Genomic DNA, 16,794 nt, shown 5'->3' on the forward strand with positions numbered 1-16,794 from the left:
ATGACCTTGAAAATAGGAAAGAATTTAGTTGGGGGTATGGGAACGTCTCTCCTGGAGCAGGGCTTTAAAGGTTACCAAAACATTTCTGAACAATGTGTTGACTAGACAAGACTAAAACTGTGGTTCAATTTCCTGAAAAGAATTCCCGACAAGCTTATTTATTACTGCCCTCAATATCACTGAGGGCAAGTGGAAAAAATGGACAAGTGTTTCTAATATGCATGTGGCTTTGCGCATTAATCTGCTTGTTATCTTTGAGAGGAAAGTGGAGGGCGGGGAGTCAAATCAGAATCTTGGGTCATCCCGCCCCGAGTTCTCAGGATTGAGTGAGTTTCTACAGTTGGTTTATTTTTCCTCGGCTTTTTAAGGTTATCAAATTGTCTTGTGGGCAAGCCTTGTAACCTGTTTTCAAGAATAACAGTTTCTGTGGGAATGCAGCAGAACAAACAGGCAACAGAAGGATGTGTCCTCTCCCCCCAATTCAGTTTTGCAATCTGCTGTTGCTCAGAGTTAGCCAACTTTACTGAGTGCTCCGTTGTGAGAAGTGGAGTCCTGTTTTCAACCTCTGGGCTAGAGCAGCCTCTGTTTCTGAAAAGGCCCACGAGCTGACGGAGCACGCACACGCTGTAGCTTAGAGGAGATGCGGGAGGCCTTTGCAGAATGCTACTCTTCCTGAAGGTTCCGGTCACCTTCCTGAGGCTCCCTGCTGTGGCTTCATTTAAATCGTCAAGCCAGCCTGATGATTCCGCCCACCAAGCAACAGAGCTACCGTGTTCTTAGAGCCTGGTGACAAGGATAACAACAATAATCAGAACTTCAACACAGCTAACACTGATTCAGCGCAAGGCGGAAAAACGAACAGAGAGCTAACAAAAGTCCACGTTTGTCTCCCTCAACCATTCACCCTCTCTTACTCGTTAGCTGCCGCTGAGCCGACCTTGCCACCCCCCCCCCCCACCCCACCGCCCAGTTCGTGATGACCTCATGCCCAACTGGACGCGAGGGTGTGATCCAGCGCGCTTTCCCGGGGGTAACTTTTAGAAATAGCTCCTTAGGCCTTTCTTCCTCATCTTCGTCTGGAAGCCCCACTGGAATCTGTGACACAGTTCAGTAATAAAGGCAGGCTCTGCTGAAGTCGGCGGTGACCACTGATCAGGCTTAGGCTTGGGATCCAGTTCTCCTGCAAGGAAGGGGTGAAGTCCACGACGGAGCCATCAGGACCTACAGCCGCTTCTTGCTACCTTTAAATAAATGGGAGCCAGGGAAGTTACTGCGATCATCAGACCTCTGGCCCTCGAGCAGAACTAATTTGACACAGACACATGCTTTGAAATGGTCCTCACCAGCCTTCACGCCCACCCCCACCCTAGTTACTGCTTCCAGCCCCTCCTTCTAGGCCTACCTTATTGCAAGTTCCCTCTTACCTGACGCTTGATACAAAGCCCAAACTAGAAGTGCTTAAACAGATCCCAAGTAAGATTTCCAACCTCTTGGCAATTGTAGCTTTCTTTAGTAGACACATATTTGTTTGCTTTTATTAAGTGCTATCTTTTTTTGTTGTTGTTGTTAGTTTGTTTGACTTTTACAGTGAGCCAAGCCGTTTTGAAACATGGTTAAGCACCGTACATGTAGGATCTCATTCTACCATCATGACAGCGGTGGGGAGGAAGACCATTGTATAGCTGCATCTGCAGGCAGGGAAGTGAGGTCTAGAGGGTTAGCTGATTCCCCAAAGGCACACACCTCGTGAGGCTGGGGCACGTCCACACCCTGTCCCAGTGCTCCCTTGGGGAAGCTCTGGATGTTACTAAAGACTTCCTCTTCTAGAATTAGCGTGTGTCAGATCCGAATTTCAGAGTAGATAGCAGCTGGGTGGGTCCCTTCCCACCCGCCTCCACCCGCCCCCCAACTCCCTCTGGGTCTCAGCCTTCACCTGGCCCATGCTGATTTCACCTCGCCTTGGCACAGCATGTCTCTAAGCCACACCACTTGGGGCTGGGCGTGGACATTGCCACAGGCCGAGAGTGTTTGTAGACATCACACCTCCCTCAGGGCCTCCAGGGAGCATGAGCTCATTGTGTTCACAAGTGGCATCTGGATTTTATTCAAGTTTACATGGAACCCGAGTTGTTTATGAATGAGTCTAACTGAGAAAATGGAGGCCGGGGTCTTGGCGGTTCAGCAAACAGATCTTCCCCTGGGGTTTGCCCGCTTCAGCTCTTGGAAGACGGTATGGGGTCTTGCTTGTTGCTCATTTGCCTCCACGGGAGACTTGAAGTTGTCACTCACAGTTCCTAGTCAAGAGGGACTGGAAAAGGTGCGACATTATTGTTCCTTAACGTGTGTATGTGTGTGATCCGAATGAGAGGTCCTCCCATCCGCTCTGCCTTTGGCTCTGGGGGGGTGTTGAAGATGGGCAGAGTCACAGGAATGTGTGGCTCAGTACATGTGTATGGTTGTGGTGGTTAGTTGTTCTGAGTATTTTTATTCTCCTGAAGTATTTCTATCTTCTCTCTTTCAAAATTTATATAAATGATCTTCAGGATATGTATTCAGTTAACACTCCCGCCGCCACCCCCACCATCACCTTTTTTTTTAAATGTGCAATGAATGAATGTTCATGTAAGAGATCACTTGTCTTTTGCTATTTCCATTCTTCAAGTATGTAATTCAGTGGCAGGGCTATGTCCAACCACGACCGTGATCTGGTTCCAGGTTCCCCCACTACCATTAGCACTGTGATCGGGGTGGTCAGCGGGCTTGTTGATCCTGACCCGGATCAATCCACGAAGCCAGCGGCACACCTCTGGAAGTAGACATGAGCCAACTCAAGCCTGCTTGAGAACATCTCCTTTGCGAAGGAGGCCAGGGCCTGCTCCTGAGAAAAACACAAAAAGCAAGGCCCCGAGGTCTTGGAACCATGAAGAGCTCATGCTCCTGTAGCAGAGGGGCTGGGCCCACTCTGGTGTCAGGCCCCTTCTGACTACAGAGATAAATGGCCAGAGGAAACGTTATCCAAGCAGTTTCACATCAAAGACTAAATGGCAAGCTGGCCTTCCTTTTAAAATTGAGAGTGAGACGATGTCCATGTGTAAGAGGAGGGTCACATGCAGATCCAGACCAGGCTTTCCCATGTCTGTCTTCCCAGCATGTCTCCATGGAGGAAGAGCTGCTGTGTCGTAAAGTCAGGGAGGTTCAGGTTGTCTGGCCACAGGCTTCGGGTCTTGTACCACCGAGTGTCTGAGTAATGTGTGATGTGACGGGACCAAATCTTGGGCACACGATGGAGCTGCACTTATTCCCCCCGGCCCCTGGCTGACTTGGTGGATTCGGATACAGGGATAGTCTCCTGACAAGGAGGTTGCCCTGGAAAGGCTCAGGAAACCTTCCTTAGTCAGGGTCTCCATCGTGACCCTCAAAGCTGAGGGAGAAATTGAGAGTTTCGATGTCCTACTGGCCAGCAAAACAACAGTCACTTAAAAAAACCCAAAAAAACAACAACACATGTCTGTCTTTGCTTAAAGCTGTGCGTGATGTCCCAGACCAAATTTAAAAATAGGTCCTCCTTCATGTTTGATCAACACACAACGCTCTTGATGTTGGCACCGCAAACATGGTTTTCATTCCTACAAAGAACACCTTTGTAGACCATGAAAGTTAGTAGACTCGTCCAAAGGCACAGTTTGTTAATGGTAGAGAAGGGGTGATTTCTAGTCTGTATTCTGGTCCTCTGATACACCGTGTTTTCCCCTCTACTACATTGCTAGTCAGCCCCCCCGCCCCGTGGAAGTCTTCAGGGATGTGCTACCATCCAGGAGGTCCTAAATTGGGTGTATATCCCTGGCGAAGATAGTTCTGTGGTGTAGGCAGTAGGCTGCTTAACTACAAGGTCAGCAACTCACACCTGTCCGCCTTGTCCTGTGGGAGCCAGCTAAGGCTGTCTGTACCCATAGAGATTTAGTCTCAGAAATCCCAGGAGGTAGCTCTACTGTCCTATAGGACCTCTGTGCGTCACGGTGGACTCTACAGGTAGGCCACTATAAACACTGAGCTTCACAGGAGTAGTAGCCAGGCTGGCTTGGTGTGAATGCCTAGCCCTGTGGCAGAGGCAGGCATAATAAGCAGGCTTATGGGAAGGAAAATGAGGAGGGAGGAAGTAAGTTTCCTATCCTAAGATCACTGGGAGTCGATGCTGCTCTCATCAGATAACACTGCCCATACAGAGAACAGTAACTCGATGCCATGGAAATTGTTGAGCCATGTTCTGGGTTCACATAGTTCTCAAGGAGGGGGCAGCAATGAGGCTAAGAGAGTAAGAATGAACTCTCCCATTACAGATTTGATCTGTTCATTTACACTCTGATGGTATGGGATTTGGGTTATCAGTGGCAGCCAAGCTTGCTCTAGTCAGTCATGTTTGGCCCTTCACCGAGCCCCGTCATGCTTGCAATTGCCGTGAAATGAGTGAGAGACAGGCTATGACAGTCATGAAGCCTGAGCGTTAGGGCAGACTCCGCCAGCCAGCCAGTGTAGCACCTGCTCTATGCAGCACTGTGCTCGCCCTCGTCCACCTCAGAGCCTCACAGGAGGAAAGGACATGAGCTCACAGTTGCTTAAGTGGCACATGCAATTAGAAGGAACTTGAGTGGGGAAAGGGGGAAAACTGGCCTTGGGTTCAGGCTATGGCATTGGACAGGTGTCAGAGGGCCAGTGGGACAGCTGGCTTCTATAGTGTGTTCCACCTGACCCGCTCTCCTCCTACTGAGATTTCTTCCGCTGAGATCTTTGCCCAGCCCCGATTATTGTCCTAATTCTTCTGCTGTGTATAGAGTCCTCATTTCCATATTCATGCCACGGAGCAGAGTTCCAAATCCCTTATCTGCCATTGTTGACCAAAGATTGCTACCTGATGTCACTCTCAAAATCTAAATGTCCAAAAGCTGAAGTCAAGGTTTCCCCTAAAGCCTTGCTTCCAGGATTCAATTTGTGTGTGACTCTGTCATTTCCATACTCGCTGGGTGTGCAAATGTGTTCATGTACCTTCGTTCTTTCACATTTACTGGGTCAGTTCTGGGTCATCTGTCCATGTCATGATGTCCTCCCCTCTTCCCCATGTTGGCCTGGCCAGGATTATGCCAAGCTTGCTTTGTAGAGTCTCCTACTGCTTCCATGTACTGCCTAGACCAGTACGCTCTAAGTACTGCTTCTCAGAACCTACAATGTAAGCTTTTTATCCTTTATTTTCTAAAATGGAATGGATAAAAATCATCGATATAAATAAACTGGAGGAACTTTGGAACAGGGAAACCTGAGGGACTAATGGTAAAAAGTGACCAGGAAGACGCAGGTTGATGGCAAAAGAGGAGGGTCTGGGGGTCTGTCATCGACACCACTCACAGTGCTGACGTTGTTGTACGCGATGTTAAAATCAGAAAGGGATGAGGAACTTAATGCTCACAGCACTATCAAATTACGGCGGATTCCTCCTTCTCTCTCCGCTCCCGTGGATCACGATGAGGCCCACTGCTCTCCTTTTCTTCCCAATGGCTCCAAGGACTGAACATGAAGCATATTCAAAGGACTCTCATGTCAACACTTCCAAGCCCGGCCCACTGTCTCAAGGTCTGCAGCCTTCCATTTGTGATGTATTCCTCTGAAGGACAAGGTATCGCCAGACAGAAAACAAATCCCAGTAGAGTCAATCCACCTCTTTGCTCAGGTTCCGTCTCTTCCATGGTGAAGTCACCCGTTTAAAGTGTGGGTCGCTTGGCAGACCCTGGTGGAGAGTCCACGGGTTGGTAGGGGAGAGTGTGTATGTCTGGAAGGGGAGGGGGGCAGGCACACGCCACAAGTCAACTCTGAGACTCCAGAGAGCAAACCAGCTCTAGCTGGTAGCACTGCCACCATTTATAGCTTCCTTTTACAGCTGCAATCATACCGCATCATGATGTCAGCCTTTGACTTCATCTCACTCTGAGGAAATAAAATAAAGCGAGCACAGAATGCCACCAGTGGTGCTGACCAATCGCTGTGCAGCGAGTGCGTGTTTGCAAAAACAGGGTCCTCAATGCCTTCAACACTGCGGCTTTTGGGGAGCTATTATGAATGACAGGTGTTGTGGGGAATATCTCACTGATGCTTGTAACCATTTGCCGCACAAAGCTCTAGATACCCATGGATTTTACATGGGGTGAGAAGATCCGGTTCTTGGTTCCCCGAGTGTATCTGGTGAAGTTACCCTGCCAGCCTTCCGCTCAGCTCTGAGTCAGCCGCCCGCAGATGAGGGAAGGACCCAAATGAACGTAGCATGACACAGCGACTTAGAATCCCAGTCAGAGAGGCCCCGGAGTGCACAATATAAATGCTTTATTGATAGCACAGCGGTTTCTTTTTAAGTAAATTAAAGGAAATAAATCTTCATTTTCACACCCTATATTGCAGTTCAAGGTAACTAGTTTGTTAGTGGGACTGTTTACTTGGACACACACTAAGGGGGAGGGAGCATAATGTCCACACTGGAGAATCAGAGATGCGCATCAGTTGAGGCAGCAGGCTTCTGAATGCTGTTTGTCGGTAACACTGACTTGAGACTTCTTTAAAACATCGTGAATACACAGGGTTTTAAATAGAAAACTGGTATGGTTAGAAAGCAGACAACTGTTAAATACAGAAGGCTCTATATATGTGTGTGTGATTGTGTGTGTGTGTGTGTGTGTGTGTGTGTATATATTGCCCATATTCCACATACTCTAGGTTATACTTGGTACTTTTAAATAAATGATCTTCATCTAGGTTAGAGACTGAATTGGATTCTGCAGCTGGAAAGAGGGAAGAAGGAAAGAGCACACTCTGTCCACATCAACCGTGAACTCACTGAGAAGCAGAAAATGTATGGTTGGGGGGAAGGGAGAGGCGCCTGCCGTCCACCTGCCTCCTGTGTCGCCTGATGGTGGAGTGCTGAGAGACAAAGTCAGGGCTGTGGCATGTGCAGGTGTGTGGCAGGCCCGCCCCTGGCATGGCAGAGAAGCTCTGTGGAGCATGGCAGTCATGGCCCACAGGAACTCTGCACACACAAATGGAACCCTCTGGGCGTGGCCCTATTTTCCAAGGTTAATGCTCATGAATTTAGGAGTCACTGGGCCCAGACGAGACCTGAGTAACATCTGAAACACTAGGAGTACCAAGTGTTAGGGGAGGGTAGACTGGGGCTGCAGAAGAAGCTATAGATAGCAAGTGACGAGATAACTGCACATAGGAAGAATTATCAGTCATTATTGGGAACCGAATGAAGTCTTTCAAAGAATCCTTTCCCCCAGTTTTTGAGCCTACTCAGACTTGTTTGGGTAGATTTCAAAGATGAACTTGAGAACAGACCGTTATCTGTCTGTGATAAACCACCCACTCTTCTCCTTCATGCAGAATAACCAAAAGGAGTAAGTAAACAGGGAGAAACACAAATAAGACAGGGCCGTGTAGTGAGCTCAGAAACTGTGAACTACACGTGAGATCCTGCGCACCCCATCTTCCCGATCTCCTTTCCTTCACGTTATTTACGGGCACCAGACCAGACTGGGTCAAGAATAGCCCGTTTTTATTTCCTAGTACATCTGCTGCAGTGTACCAGCTCCTGGCATTTCAGTCTGGTCTGGCTCTAACTAAAACCATTTCATGTTTTGCTTTGAAGAAATGGATAACATGAAACGGTAATTTGGCTGCAAAACCTTGGAAAATTGTTCCCGGCCCAAACATCTGCCCCAAATGAGCTCAACTGAGATCTCCGCGGAGGATCCGGAGGGGTAGGTGAGTGGGGGAGAGTTGGATCAGGGAAATGAAGACAATGGAAAGGCCACCTTTCCTCAAGAGGAAAGTTCCTTGCAACAAAAGGCATCTGATAATATAGCTCCTCGCTCCAATTATCAGCCCCTCCATCCAGGGAGATCCTGGAAGTGCCCAAGTTACTGAGCTTCCCTCTGTCCCACTTTCCCTAGTATTCGATATTAGGATGATCTCTTACAGTGCCAAGAAGCCCTGCCCAGCTGTCTGCTAGGTTAGGCAGTCACCAGCCTGGCCTACATGCTGTCATGAAATCTTGAAATAAGGACCGTGTATTAACTTGGTGTTCCTGAGAACTGGGCCCCACAGGAAAGCAGGGAGGGGGCTGTCTGGGCTGGCTTTGCCTTCCTCCTTGGTCTTCTTAGGAGTTCTTCTGGGGGATCTTTACTGTCACCGTCTTCACTTCAGAGTATTCTCTCAAACCGAATTCTCCCCTGAAAACAGAAATGGTTAGGATCAGCTACCCAAGGTGCAGGCAACCCAATTTCAGAGACAGTGCAAGTTCATAGAGGGTAAAGTTTATCACCGGCTAACGGAAAGACCTGGGCTTTCCATTCAAGATATTCCTAATGGGCTTATAGCGTGCGCAGCCTTCCTCCGTGGTGCACAGGAAGCTCCCATCTCAAGGTCGTTTCCTCAACGTAAAGGATCATCTGCCTTCCCTGCCTCACACATAAGGGTAAGTACTCCTAAGCACTACAGAAACACCCTGGGGATTAGCCTTGGCCAGAGGCTACAGAGATGCCCAGCTCTTGCTACTAGGTTAAGCCATAAAGGCTGCAGGCGTTAGCTGATGGAGCACTCCCCTGGGACTGGAGACCCTCGAGAGGGCTGCTTTCTCTCTGCTCTCCTGGTCTCCTTGATCAGACAGAGAACACTAGGATCCCCAGGTGAGCCTGCTCAGTTTTGTACTCGAATCCCCTTTGCCTGGTCCCTTCATGTTAACAAACAGGAACAAATACCTAAAGGCCCTCAAGAACACAATCATCTCACATCATCCCAGCTGCATGGACAACTGGCCCTCCCCGCAGAAGAATTTACTTTAGAGGACGGACGGCACTGAAGCTTCAGCTAGGGCATGTCTGATCAGAGCAAATGAAGGGGGAGGAAGAGAGAGTGAAGCACATCCTGGCCCACCAGGCCTGGAGGATGATATCCCCGCTCTGAACAGCCAATGCACAGTGGCTGATCCCACTACGAGACACGCCGTCCCTTGCTGGCCCAGGGCCCTAAGGGGAACAACACTGGAGACTCAGTATCGGCACTGGCCCAGATTGACCCCGTGACACCGAGGCAAACCACTAAAGGCGTGCGACAGAGCAACCATGGGAGCAGAGCAGGGAGTCCCTGAGGGAGTACAAAGGACAGACTCTGGGCCAGAGCATGGTGCCCCATCAGACCTGACTGAAGGACACGCCTAGAAATAAAAAATCAGACCTTGATCTATTTACAGTTTTTTCTTTCTTTTAAACTTTTTTCTTTTTCTTAATTTATTCTTCTATGGGTAATTGGTTTTCTTTTTTGTTGTCATTGCTTTGTTCTCATTCATCGCCTATCTTGCTATTGCTTGATTTTTGGTGATTATTATCTCTACAGATCTATCTAGATAACACAGACTGGATGAATAGTCTGGAGGAGAAAACAACAGGATCAATGGTTCCGGTGGGGGAGGGGCACGGGAGAGGGGGAGGCAGGGGTAAGGAGGTGATGCTGACCAACGCAGGGACAGGGGATCAACAAGTGATCCAAATGAAGGCTGAGCATGATAATGGGACAAGAGGAAAGTAAAAGGAAATAGAGGAAATAACTAGGTGACAAAGGGTATTTATAGAGGTCTAAAGACTGGAATGTACATATGTAAGTATATTTATATAAGAGTGTAGGGATATAGATCTACATGCATATATTTATAGGTTTATTATTAAGGCAGCAGATGGGACATTAGGCCTCAACTTAAGTACTTACTCAATCAATGCAAGAACACATTGTTCTATTAAATTGGCATTCCAGGATGCACACCTTCCCAACACGATTGCTGAAGAAAAATGTGTGCATAAACAAATGTAGTGAAGAAAGCTGATGGTGCCCGGCTATAAAAAGTTATAGCATCTGGGGTTTAAAGGCTTGAAGATAAATAAGCGGCCATCCAGCTGAGAAGCACCAAAGTCCACATGGAAGAAGCACACCAGCCTGTCTGACCATGAGATGTAGAAGGGACCAGTTATCAGACATCAAAGAACTAAAAATTTTATCAATGGGTGTCCACCTTCCTGATACGATCACTGAAGACCATCGTGTGCATAAGCAAATGTGGTAAAGAAAGCTGATGGTGCCCAGCTATCAAAAGATATCATATCCGGGGTCTTAAAGGCTTGAAGATAAACAAGTGGCCATCTAGCTCAGAAGCAACAAAGCCCACATGGAAGAAGCACACCAGCCTGAGTGACCACGAGCTGTCGAAGGGATCAGGTATCAAGCATCAAAGAACAAAAAATCATATCATTGTAAATGTGGGTGAGTGCAGAGTGGAGACTCAAAGCCCATCGGTAGGCAACTGGACACCCCCTTACTGAAGGTATGAAACGTAACTTTCCTCTAGTTCTTAAATGCTTCCTCCTCCCCACTACCATGATCCTAATTCTACCTTACAAATCTGACTAGATCAGAGGAAGTACATTGGTACAGATAGCAACTGGAAACACAAGGAATCCAGGACAGATGACCCCTTTAGGACCAGTAGTGAGAGTGGTGATACCTGGAGAGTGGAGGGAAGGTGGGGTAGAAAGCGGGAACAGATTATAAGAATCTACCTATAACCTCCTCCCTGGGAGATGGACAACAGAAAGGTGGGTGAAAGGAGACGTTGGACAGTGTAAGATATGACAAAATAATAATTTATGAATTATGAAGGGTTCATGGGGGAGTGAGGGGGGAAATGAGGAGCTGATATCAAGGGCTTAAGTAGAAAGCAAATGTTTTGAGAATGATGATGGCAACAAATTTACAAATGTGCTTGACACAATGGATGGATGTATGGATTTATGATAAGAATTAAACGAGGGGAGCGGGGAGGGAGGGGAAAAAGAAGACTTGATGCCAAGGGCTTAAGTGGAGAGCAGATGATTTGAAAATGATGAGGGCAAAGAATGTACAGTTGTGCTTTATACAACTGATGTATGTATATGTATGGATTGTGATGAGTTGTATGAGTCCCTAATAAAATGTTTTTAAAAGTCTTGAAGAACAAGGTTCTTCATGTATGTATAACTTTCATGTCCAAAAAAGGTAGGAAAAAATTAAACAAATGCAGAGAAATCAGGTAACAGAAAATTATAATAGCACATAAAAAAATTGAATGAGCCCCCCAAAAATGATTTTAAAACCCCCCAGAAGATAGACTGTTCATAGCCCACAATGTTGCCCAGGGCTGAATGAGCCCCCAATAACACAATTTAAAAGCAAATGTTCTTAAACTGATGGTGGTAGCTATTGTAAAATTATGCTTGATCTAACGGAATTATGGGTTGTTAAAATATCTTTAAGAGCCCCCAATAAAATGATTAATTTTTTAAAAAGTCTTAACTGAATAACAAGGAATTGGCAAGCGTGGGTAAGTTTTACCTCCAACAGTTTCCTTTGGTCAATTCCTTTCCTGCTTTGCGGAGCCCTATGGGATCCTGGCACACGTCCTGGGCCACCACTCGGCACACACTGACTGAGCTACGACCACAGCACAGCAGTGTGAGGGCTGATGGGGGGCGGGGGCGGGGCAAAGTAAGCAATGGGAGCTCAGACAGCGCTTCTGACAGGGGGGAGGGGCGGGGGGGAGGCGGGGAGCAGAGGTGGCTGGGGACATGGCCCTCCCAGCCCTCAGAGGCAAGCCCACCTGTGTGGCAGGAGACACTGGTGTGTGGCAAAGCCCTGTCTGCCAAGATGCTCCAGACCCACCCATCGCCTTGTTTAAATTGCCTTAAATTTATTTTTCTGCTCTTAAAATTAAACCTGTGCTTTTTTAATTTAAAGTAATTTAACTTTCTTTTCTTATACTTTCCCTCAAGCCTTTCCTCTATGAAGCTTTTCCTGACTCCCTCGAGTGGAAGGAATTCCCCTCCTCCAAGTTCACACAGCCCCTGTCCATGCCGCTACCCTAAGAGGTGCCGCCCTCGAAAGTCACTATTTGAGCGCCTGTCTCTCCCTGGATTCGTTTTTTGCCCTTCAGCACATACCATCCGTACTCTCTAGGGTCCGACACAAAGGCGGCACTCAACGACTGTTGAGTGAATAAATGATCTCCCTATGCTTCCTTTCCCCGGTTCTACACTACTCCACCAGAAAACAAAACAACAAAAGGCTTAGAGATGTATGTGAAAATGATTAAGAAACGCTGTCGTATAAAATAGCCAGGCATAGGCAGCGTTGTCACTTTGCTTCCCTAGGAGACCTGCTTTAAATGACCCACCCTAGTCCCGCCAGCATCCTCCGTCCCTATGTAAGACTAACGCAGGGGTTCTCAACCTTCCTCATGCTGCGACTCTTTAGTACAGTTCCTCATGTGGTGGCGACACCCCCAACCATAACACTATTTTAGTGGTTACTTCATCACTGTCATTTTGCCACTGCTATGAATTAGGCGACCCGTGAAAGGGTCATTCGACCCCCAAAAGGTATCGACCTACAGGTTGAGAACCGCTGCTCTAATTGCTCTGCCAGCAGCGCCTCTGAACATCAGGGACACCTGAGCTGACAGAGCCTCCCGTCCCAGGACATCAGTGGGCAGCCAAGGTCTGTACCGGTCCCTCTCCTTACAGAAATAAGAACCACACACTGGGGAGTGCCCCACTCCTATATTCCCTCATTAGCTCCATCCAGCTCGGACTTTATTAGCAGCTTGGCTCTGGCTCTCACTGCACTTTTTCCTGCCCTTGGGCAATCCTGAATGTGTCTCTTCATCAAGGACATGGTGTGCCTCCTGTTTGAAGTGAAGTTACTCGCTTCAAGGTTCCTGGCTTATGCACGCACTGGGGGCAGACCCCGGCCACGCTGTCCTCCCACTCTGCTCTCTAACTAGGTTGGGAGGAAATGGAAGGAGGCTTAAAGCAGCCTTGAGGATGGGTTGCTTCAGAGTGTGGCTATTGGGTCCGTCATCTTTGAGTGCATGATAAAATGGAAAATCCTGCTTGCCTGGCAGGCTCTTCTCCTAGGTCCTGGGCAGAGATCTTCAGTGTGCTTCAGCCTAGGCCCAGGCTACTCTGAGACAGAGCAGAAGATCCAACTTGGCCCGGGGCCAGGACCCCAAGGACTGCCGGAGAGAGGCCGGAGAGCACTGTGCGCGGGCAGTGAGAACACTGACCAGGGTCAGCAGGCCAGGGCAGCCTTTGCTCTGCTGTCAGTGGCTCTAGGACTCCGGTCAGGCCGCCTTCATCTACTCGGGCTCCAGCTCGCTCCGAGCAGCAGTTGTGGAGGCGCAGCACTCACACATTTCACTGACAACTGGAAGAAGCAGTAGCCCCCTGACTGTGGCAGGACGACGTGAGGTTTCTGTGGGACTCACGCAGCCTCTTCCATGAACCAAGTGTAGATTTCTAACTGGAGAATATATTTCCCTCGCTTTTTCTTTGGCTTATAGCATTGCTTCTCCGAGAGTAAATAGGGTCCCCAGACCACCTGCACTAGAAGCTTTCCAGAAGCTCGTTAACAAGCACACCCTGGGCCCTCATCCAACCCCCAAACCAAACCCAATGCATGAGTAGAATCCAATCCTACAGGATGGAGGAAACTGCCACAAATTCCAGGGCTCTAATCTTCAAAGAAGCAGATCACTCCATCTTTCTCCCAATATTCGAACTGCTGACTTGCTGGTTAGCATTGGAGCACTTTAACCCTTGTACCACCAGGGCTCCTTAAGTCCTAACCCAGATGTGCTGTGTATATGAACACGCCCACGCCCACGCCCACGCAGTGACTGACTGAAGAACGCCTGATTTAAAGCACATGAAGAATGCTTCCCATGCTCAAAGCCCGATTCAGGTTGTAAAATGAGGACATTCTTCATCCCCTGGGTTTGTGATATATTTTTTGGCTCCAGTTCTCCCACCTGCCTCTTCTCCGGGGGAGCCTAAGTGAGGGCATAAGATCAAGGACGGGAAGGGTGAAGCAGATGGACTCCACCGGCAGGCAGGACTGAAGAGTCAGCCCTCCTCGAACCTGGGGACTTGAGGCCAGCCATCAGATGACCTGTAGAGGGCAGCCCTCGCTGCCACTCTCCGTGGGGAGCCTACTGGGGCTTGCCTCCAAAGAGTGCTGCGTCCCTTCTGCCCTTCCTGGCAGGGACTAAAGCAGGGCACTGGAGAAACAATTGCTCCGTGCTGCAGGAGGTGAGGTGGCCTTTCTGGGACTGAGTCAAATGTCAGCGAGCGCGGGGCTGGAACAGAGCAAGAGCCTTCCTTGGAACTCTCTCCCACCACTCTAGGTCGCTCACGGAAGAGAAAACATGTTTTCGGGGCAAGTAGGGACAGAGAACCATGTAATTTAGACAAGATGAAGAGAGTCTCATCAAAGAACCATTTCCAAAGTATTTTTTAACTGCATCGGAAAAGTTAAATCCCTCTAGTGCTTGGAAAACGAGAGAATCTATTCTCCGCGTCTCTCGGGCCATGGCGATGTGGGATTCTGACACAGCCACATGCTCTCTCAGCCTTCTTTCTAAGCAGGGGACACGTTTCTGAGTGGACTGGGACGGGATAATGCCATCGCCTCAATGTTGGCAGGAGACCTGCTCGCCATGAAGGCGACAATCAGGGCCCATCAACCAATGATTATTTATGGCAAGTTGACTTCATGCTCGTGATTCACTCTGCTAATTGTGACAAAACCGCCAAGGCAAGCAGTAGTACCCTCCCCAGTGACTGCCCAAATGCTTCAGAGGCTGGGACAACACAGACACGGGCAGGAAATGCAGGAACAAATTGAATGCATTACAGAAAGTGGCAGCAGATGCCTCAGGCCATATGAAGTTCCCTAAGTGGAATAGATGGAGACTTTATACAAGTTTAAGGATAACAAGACCCAGACTGGTCCTAGAGTACTGCTAGCTGTAAAGCAAGGAAGGGGCCCGGGAGGCCAGACAAGGAACATGTCGAGCAAGAACACTGTCTCCCTAGCATTTCTAGAGGCAGAATGTAAGTTGGCAACACTGGCTGGAATTAGGGAAAATCCTGCTATGCTCCCAAAGCAAGAGGCTTAGGAAGAAAGAAAGGCCAACTAGGTAACACTCAACTGGATTAGCAAAGATACCAGAAGCTAATTATTTCCTCAGGACTTGCCAGGCCCTCTGCTAGATACTGTGCACACTAAGTTCTCATGCATCATCCCTACAGCAACTCCAAGAGGTAGGCACCATTTACCAATGAGGAAACGGCGCTTAGCGAGATTAAGTGATTTGTTCCAAGAGGCACAAGTAGGAAGGTTAGAATTCAAATCCCAGCAGTTTGATGGCTAGAAACTCTGCCCTTGGCTGGAAAGCCGTACCTATTGCGCGGCTGCAGACTAGAAAGGAGCAGCTGAAGAGCCGGAGGCAGGGAAGAGCTCTGCTCTGGTCCAGTCTAGGGGTTCACTATGCTTCCCCCAAACCCTGTATTGACCTCTCCAGCAACATCTTTACTCACTCTTCTGTCAACACCACCGGCTTTATGCACCACCTCTGGGAAAAACTACCCGCTTTTTTTAATCCACCCAAATGCCCCTCTCCTTAAGAGTCAACTCAAATCCCTATACCAGACCAGACACTGTTGATCGAGGGTCTGTTGGCAGTCAGCTGCAAACACCCAGAATGGCAACGCAAACCCAGCCAGCACCTCGCAGTGAGAAAGGCCTGGCTTCCACCAAGACAAAGCCTGGAAAACCCCATGGAAAGATCTAACTGTGTCGACAGCACCTAATGATGACATATGGAACCAGCCAATATTGGCCAATTGTAGCTGTGCCTCAGTTGGCCAGTCTGTGCTTCAGTTCATCGGAAGCTTTGGAAAATCTATCTTGCTCTGAAGATCCCTGAGCCTGACCCCTGGGGTCCCTTAATCCTGAGAGTAGAATACACAGGATTTGACCACTGAGCCCCAGATTCACATCTCAGACCTGTCACTCACTGGCTAGTTACCGTGGCAAGCCACTAACCCCTCTTCACCTTGGGTTCCTTATGTGGGTCATTTTTAAAATCTATCCCACAGAATCGCTGTCAAAACCAAATGAGACGTTAGAAAGTGATTTAACAGATGCATAGCAGGCATTCAGTTCACGCCATCCATCGCTGTCGATGCAAACATTTTCACGGACCGTTTTCCTGTTCTCTGTCCCAGCACCCTCCCTCTGCCAGCATTCTTTGTCTTAAAGTCTTTGGTATCTCCTCCGCACCCACATGTTGCTTGTTGACGTCTTCTGAGATTTCTTTTAAATCAACCTCCCCATTTGTACCTTCAGTAAGAACCCCAATTTATCCATCCATCAATGCCACAACCCTACAGGCCAAAACTCACAGAACCTACCAGGGCAGAGCAAGTGGCATAAGTTCATGGATTGTGGGGATACAAAATAAGCGACAAGCAGCACCCGTCCTTGGAGGCAGTAAGACTTGTGGGGATCATGGCCAATACAGAGCTCATGGCTCCAGCAATTTTGCTCTAAGGGGATGGAAATAAACCAGAAACCTCTATTCCATAATAAGCTTCCTCGTTTATGAATCTTAGGTGAAGATTGTTAAACACTTTGAGGGGAAGACAACCCATTTCTGCAGTTCACACAAGTCCTTTATGCTGGCAATTGGAGGCCTTTGCTTGAAGAATACGAAATTCCCTTCGATTCCCTGACTACTCTGCTATGCCGTCAGGCCTTCCCTACTGCAATTCCCTCTGCTGGCCTCGGAAAACCTGACAATCCTCTTTCTTTGCTGAGATCTTCTCTGAGCCC

At 48.4% G+C, this 16,794-nt stretch overlaps 1 protein-coding gene across 1 annotated transcript in view; it reads right to left on the reverse strand.

Moving 5' to 3' along the window:
* Positions 1-6,349: 6,349 nt before the first annotated feature.
* Positions 6,350-16,794, reverse strand: part of ALDH1A2 (aldehyde dehydrogenase 1 family member A2) — a 121,460-nt gene continuing 111,015 nt past the window's right edge. The window contains exon 13 of the mRNA XM_075531970.1: positions 6,350-8,267. Coding sequence (XP_075388085.1) covers positions 8,195-8,267 — 73 coding nt within the window. The 3' untranslated portion in view covers positions 6,350-8,194. The remainder of the gene's footprint in view (positions 8,268-16,794) is intronic.

This window comes from Tenrec ecaudatus, chromosome 14 (assembly GCF_050624435.1).
Source record: "Tenrec ecaudatus isolate mTenEca1 chromosome 14, mTenEca1.hap1, whole genome shotgun sequence".
Lineage (NCBI taxonomy): Eukaryota > Metazoa > Chordata > Mammalia > Afrosoricida > Tenrecidae > Tenrec > Tenrec ecaudatus.